Raw genomic sequence first — 6,699 nt, 5'->3', positions numbered from 1 at the left:
TTGTGAGACTCTGCCGGGGCCTAGCAAACACAGAAGTGGATGCTCACAGTTAGCTATTGGATGGATCACAGGGCCCCCAATGGAGGAGCTAGAGAAAATACCCAAGGAGCTAAAGGGGTCTGCAACCCTATAGGTGGAACAACAATATGAACTAACCAGTACCCACCCCACCCCCACCCCCAGAGCTCGTGTCTTTAGCTGCATATAAATCAAAATATGGCCTAGTCGGCCATCAGTGGAAAGAGAGGCCCATTGGTCTTGCAAACTTTATATGCCTCAATACAGGGGAATGCCAGGGCCAAGAAGTGGGAGTGGGTAGGTAGGGGAGTGGGTGGGTGACTTTTGGGATAGCATTGGAAATGTAAATGAAATAAATACCCAAGGAAAAAAAAGAAAAAAAAAAACTTCAAGTTAAAAGAAGAAAATTTGTTCAAAAAAAAAAAAAGGCATCCATCTTTTTCTAACATGTACTAACTACTCTTAGTCAAAATTTAGGTAGTGAATTATCATCTTCTTTTAAGTACCTTGGTACCAAATATTATCTGTGTTACCTACTAAGATACAGAATCCACACTGGAACATGAGCTCCACTGTTGCATGCATTCATTATTTCCCTGGCAATATTGCTATAGAGATTTCTCTAATTTTGTGGTAGCAGGTATTTGTTTACCTGTCTTACATTAATCATTATCAAATTATCACTAGTCTCTGCTATAAATAGTAACATAATTAGAGAACATTAGAAAAGGAAACATTACTAAAATACTAGACTTAGGTCACCAAAAACTATATAATTTTCCTTTCCTACAAATATATACCAAATAATGACAAGTAACATATTTATTCTTAGAGGTACATAATCTTCAACATAAAATGCTTCAATGTAGGGTTAGAGAGGGCTTTGTTGGGAAAGTTGCTTCTGAGAAGCCTGACAACCTGAATTTGATGACCAAGATTCACATGGTACAAACAGAGAACTGGCTTTTGAAAGTTCTGACCTCCACACATGCTCCATTACACCACATGCACACAAATATAATTAGAAGATGTACAATTTAGTTTTATGTGTATCCTGTATATAAATTCTTATTTTCTTGATAAAGAAGCAGTATTACTAAAATAACAGCATTACTTTATCACAGGCTGTTTTAAATCCTAAAATGAGTCAAAATAGGCCAAAAAAAAAAAAAAATGCCACTGCTAAACATTTCCCTTTCTTTTAAAATTCCAAAAAAGTTAATTCATATAATAAGCTGCACAGATTTACTATATTTGTTAAATTCATAACTGAAATGAAGATCAGAAAAACACTGAGGGAATGGAGGGTTTCAGAGAACAAATACTATCTTTCAACTGGCAACAATGTCATAAAGAAGTCAATTAAGAACTTTAGAAGTGTAGAAGTGTTTTCTTTGATTGTTGTGCCAATGTAACCCAATCACAAAAGAACTCAAATGATATGTACTCACTGATAAGTGGATATTAGCCCAGAAACTTAGTTTAGCGAGATATAAGATACAATTTGCAAAACACATGAAACTGAAGAAGAAGGAAGACCAAAGTGTCCCTTCTTTAGAATTGGAAACAATTACCCATGGAAGGAGTTACAGAGACAAAGTTTGGAGCTGAGACAAAAGGATGGACCATCTAGAGACTGCCATATCCAGGGATCCATCCCATAATTAGCCTCCAAACAATGACACCATTGCATACACTAGCAAGTGTTTGCTGAAAGGACCCTGATATAGCTGTCTCTTGTGAGACTACGCCAGGGCCTAGCAAACACTTAAGTGGATTCTCACAGTCTGCTATTGGATGGATCACAGGGCCCCCAATGGAGGAGCTAGAGAAAGTATCCAAGGAGCTAAAGAGATCTGCAACCCTGTAGGTGCAACAACATTATGAACTAACCAGTACCCCGGAGCTCTTGTCTCTAGCTGCATATGTATCAAAAGATGGCCTAGTTGGCCATCACTGGAAAGAGAGGCCCATTGGACTTGCAAACTTTATATGCCCCAGAACAGGGGAACACCAGGGCCAAAAAATGGGAATAGGTGGGTAGGGGAGTGGGGGGGGGTATGGGGGACTTTTTGGATAGCATTGGAAATGTAATTGAGGAAAATACGTAATTAAAAAAAAAAGAACTTTAGAAGTAACAATACAGTATTATTCAGACACACTGTAAAGTGTTTATAGGGATAGACCAAATTCCACTACTCACTACTTCTATAGAACAGATTTAGACAAAACACTTAAAATTACTACCGTGAAACACGCTAGGAAACTTTTTTCCCCACTCCAGTCTTGAAACAGAGATCCTTCTTTGACCTCAGTCTGACCAGAGCTGAGGTTATGGGCATTTACCATCATGTCCAGCACCAGGGCATTTTCTTAAATCATTCCTTCTACCTTTAAGAAAGCTACAAACTGCCAGGGTCATGGTGGTGCACACCTTTGATCCCAGCGCTCAGGAGGCAGAAACAGGCTGGTCTCTGAGTTCAAGGCCAGCCTAGTGTACAGATGGAGTTCCAGGACAGTCAGGGCTACACAGAGAAGCCCTGTGTTGGGGGAAAAAAACACAAAACAATACAATACAGTAACAAACAAACAAAAAGGAAAAGAAAATAGAAAGAAGCTTATAAACAAGCTGGATATGATGGTACACCTATAATCCAGTACTTGAGATAAGGAGTGAGATGGCAAGATAGAGTTCAAAGCTAACTTGGACTACATAGCCTTGTCTAGAGAAAAGAAAGAGAGAGAGAGAGAGAGAGAGAGAGAGAGAGAGAGAGAGATTATAACTTGAAAGAATCAAGTTTCAAGAGTAGCCTTTTCTCCGGGGGAAAAAAAAAGAGTAGCCTTTTAATTTACTCTAAAATTCAGAAAAAATCATTTAAAGAAAAACTGTTCTAAAATCCCAGAACTTGAATGACATAGCTTCATGTTCAGAGCATTGTTTTTCCCACTGTTCAAGATCACATGGAATGTCAATTCATTGAATTAAGCTGTTTGTAATAAAATCAACTACTCACAGATTGGAAGTTAGTGCTATTTCTTCTGATTCTTCCCCATGCTTTTAGGTTCTATCATAGTAGACAATATTGTACTTATACCAGTAATTCTTCAAGAAAAATCCCTAGAGTTACTTCTGATTTCAAATATCCATTCTATCATCAAACTCTATTGTCCTGTTACCATTTCATCTAAATCTGCGGCTACACCACCGCCGGTATGGCTGACTTTTCCTCCCAGCCTGCTGTACTTCATTCTCCTGAGACAGCTCCTCTAAACTGTCTTTAACTCCACTGCCAAGCTTATCTTCTCTCCCTGACATTATGCCACCTACCTCTTCACCTGGGCTTTTCAAGGCCTTTATGCTGCATTTTTATTCTGCTCAAGAGCCTCATCTTCAATCACATATTTATTTATAAGCTACTGACTTTCAACTCCCCTTTAAACTGCCAGTTTCTTCTTGACCCTATTAAACGTACTAAATTTTTCCTTCAGGTAATCACATTTTCTGTTAATCAATTTGAACACAGAGCATCTATGCCCAAAATTCACAGGTAATATATTTAGACAACTTTTATATAGTAATGATACATTTTTCAACTGATCACTTATCAGTGTTATCCCTATCAGAGCATAGACAAGAGCTGTATCTTCAGAACCACTGTGCAAAACACCTATTGCTGTCAATTAACCAAAATAAAATAACTAAGTAAAAATACAGGGTAAGAGTCAACAAAGCATGCTCTTCAAAAACAAACCATTCAGCTTAAATTTTAAACATCTAGGGCCTTTTGATTTCTACAGACAGCTGACATATTTTTGTTTCTATAAAATTTCATTTTCAATTGTCTATTATTTTTCATAAAACATGGCCAAAATTAAAAGTTAACGGTGGTAAAGGGTGTGAACACTTACATCACACTGTCAGATTCTTTTAAAATATCAACACGATCAAATCTAGGAATTCTAAGCTACAACTGAGTTTTCATACAAGGAAACAGTTGCTGCAGGGAAAGATGCACTCCATCTGCATATTCGGATGGGGGGGGTGTCCTCCCCTGCAACTGATTTAGATTAGTTTCTTTACTCCAGAGGCTTTGATTCGGAAAAATTCAATAAACTGCTACTAACATCTACAAATATGCATCATGGAAAGGAAGCCCAGTTACTAAAAATGGGGAACAAAAGCAGGGGTATCCTCTTTTCATAAAAGTCAGCAGCTAAATTAAACACTGTAGTCGGTATCTACTGGCAGAATCAAAGATTTGTTTCTACTTTATAATGAAAGCAAGTTTCATTCAGTTTAGTTCCTTTCCGGGCATCATCTCAACCTGTCAGAATTCTACAAGAAAAAAATTTAAATGAAGAAGGGAAGACACTAGGATTCCCTTCTACATAGCTTCTTTTTCTGAAACCACATCACTAAGTCTTGGATTTCCTTTACTCCACAGTAAGCCTCAGACTCCAAATATAAATTCTTTAACCCCCGCTTCTCCATTCAATTACACTTGAACCATGCCAACTACAGAACCTCAGCCGAAACCCCTACAAATAGGCTTGCAATTCATCTTGGAAGTCGTGCCCTGCAGCAACTGCCTATCTCCAAACTCAGGGATATCACCCAAATACAACGCAACGGAATCAGACATGCAGAGCACACACGACTTCCGCGAGGGAGGGAAACGCGACCCGGGAAAAGTGCGCTCCTCACCAGCCTCAGGACCATCCACCGGGGAGTGAGAAGGGGGGGGGGGTCCCCAAAAGGGAGGGGGAGAAAAGAACCCGACAGAGGGAAATCCTTCCTTCTCAAGGAAAAAAAAAAAAAAAAAGCTGGATTTCCCGGCCACGGGAAGCAGCCGGTCCTCGCGGAGGAGAAGAGGCAGACAGAGAGGGAGGGCCCTCTGCTAGGTAAGGCAGAAGGCAGGCACTTTCCGAGGTCCGGACTAGAGGCTAGCACCCGGCTCCCGGGGGAGGTGAGGAGTGTCCCGTCGTCTGCAGAGGGGACACCCGGCCGGCGAAGGGGCAGCAGAGGCGGAGCAGAGTTCGCCAGCCGAACCCCGAGTCCTGTCAGGCAGGTGCCATGGGGCCGCCGGGTGGGGGGAGGGGAGAAAAGGGGGTGGAGATGGGATTTCCCCCCTCTCGGAAGAGCTTTAGTGGAGGAGGCGCCCGGCCAACCCCGAGCAGCGTGCTTCAGACTGCGGAGCCGGGATCCCGCCGCCCGCACCGGCAGCGCGGAGCCCCGCAGCGCCCGCCGCACCGGCCCCTCGGTCCCCCGGGGCCAGAGACTTTGGCTGCTAGGGCTCCGGGGCCTGACACCCCACCGGGCCTGCCCCAGCTCCCCCGGGGAGCACACGGGAACACCCGAATCCCCGGCAGGTTTCAGCGGTTGTAAAATACACCCCCCGGTCCCCCTCCTCAGCCTGCCCTCTTCCCGAGGCCGCAGGGAAGCACCACCGCGGGCGAGAAACCTCCAGCAAGTCGAGGACAGTAGCCGTTGCGGCTCCCCCGGACCTCCTCCTCCGGTTACCTGTGAGGACTCCGACACGGATTTGATGGTCGTGGTTGGTGAGGATCATTCCCTCGGTCGCCATGTTTCCCAGCGCAGTCACCGCACTGACAGGAGCCGGGAGAAGCCGGAGCCCGGAGCGCGCCGGCCGGGAGCGCGCTTGCCTTGGAGAGCGCGAGAGCGAGGGCGCCCGGGGAGCGCGAGGCGAGCGGGAAGGAGGGGGCCGAGCGCCCGGTGGCCTGCGTGGGGTGGGGGGAGAGGCCGCGCCAGGAGCGCGCGGGTCCGCGGAGGGGGCGGAGTCGGGCCGCGCGACCCCGAGTCCGGCCGGGAGGAAGCGATCCCGGGGTGGGAGTAGCGGCGGCCTCGCGGAAGACAGAGCGCGGAGGCGGCGGGGCAAGGCCGGCGAGACCCAGAGGCTCTGCGGAGTGAGACCCAAGACGCCTGGATGGCAAGAGACTGAAGGGAGGAAAAGGGAGCACACGCTCTGGAGGTTGCGGGGGCGGACTCGGGGACAGGGGCGGAGCTACACCCCGAGGCGTGCAACTCGTGGAGAGTGAGGGGAGGAGTGCGAGCTCGGCTGCGGAGTGCCGGGAGCGGGAAGGAGCCGGCCCAGCCTAGAGTGGGACCCGAGGAACGTTCCTGGGCGCGCGAGTAGCGCGGGATTGGCTGGGCGGACGCGGTGCGGGTGCGCGCGAGGCACGAACGCAGCCTCGGCGGGCCCCAGACAGAAGCAATCCCCCGCCGAGCCGGCAGCCTCGTCAGTTATCCGCCGCCTCAGGCTGGCCGGCTCTGCCCGCGGTGGAGCCACTCCGGACCAGGTGCGGCAGCGAGGTGGGCTCAGCTCCTCTGAAGGCACCGGAGAACCTAGAGGTGGCTTAAGGAAGCTGCATAGGTGGCAGAACGGTGGCCGCTGTGACGAGAGTCCCCTCTTGGGCAGAGATAGGTTACCCTATGCCGCCCCAGCTGTGACCCGCAGTCAACGCTCCCTCTGATTTCGCTTTCGCCCCGCTCGGTGACAGCCTACCACAGACGTCGCAGACGGAGCTCAGGTGTCTGCAGCAGGGCACGTGGAGTGGAGATCGCTGGCTTCTCTCTCTCTGTCGTCCCCTAGATGTGGCCCTAAGCTTCCTAGCCAGGACCTATCAATACCTTTTGGTGAAACGTATCCATCTATTTAGAAT

At 47.1% G+C, this 6,699-nt stretch overlaps 1 protein-coding gene across 10 annotated transcripts in view; it reads right to left on the bottom strand.

Annotated features, from left to right (window-relative positions):
• Gphn (gephyrin) overlaps positions 1-6,164 on the bottom strand; it is a 420,062-nt gene extending 413,898 nt beyond the window's left edge. For 5 of the 10 annotated variants that reach the window (XM_029484278.1, XM_029484279.1, XM_029484283.1 and 2 more), the window contains exon 1: positions 5,540-6,163. In XM_029484278.1, coding sequence (XP_029340138.1) covers positions 5,540-5,603 — 64 coding nt within the window. In that variant the 5' untranslated portion in view covers positions 5,604-6,163. Of the gene's footprint in view, positions 1-5,539 lie in introns of all 10 variants that reach the window. The other 5 variants (XM_029484276.1, XM_029484280.1, XM_021178748.2 and 2 more) reach the window with 3 other exon arrangements.
• Positions 6,165-6,699: the final 535 nt, after the last annotated feature.

This window comes from Mus caroli, chromosome 12, assembly GCF_900094665.2.
Source record: "Mus caroli chromosome 12, CAROLI_EIJ_v1.1, whole genome shotgun sequence".
Taxonomy (NCBI): domain Eukaryota; kingdom Metazoa; phylum Chordata; class Mammalia; order Rodentia; family Muridae; genus Mus; species Mus caroli.
This window is presented reverse-complemented; position numbering and strand designations above follow the sequence as displayed.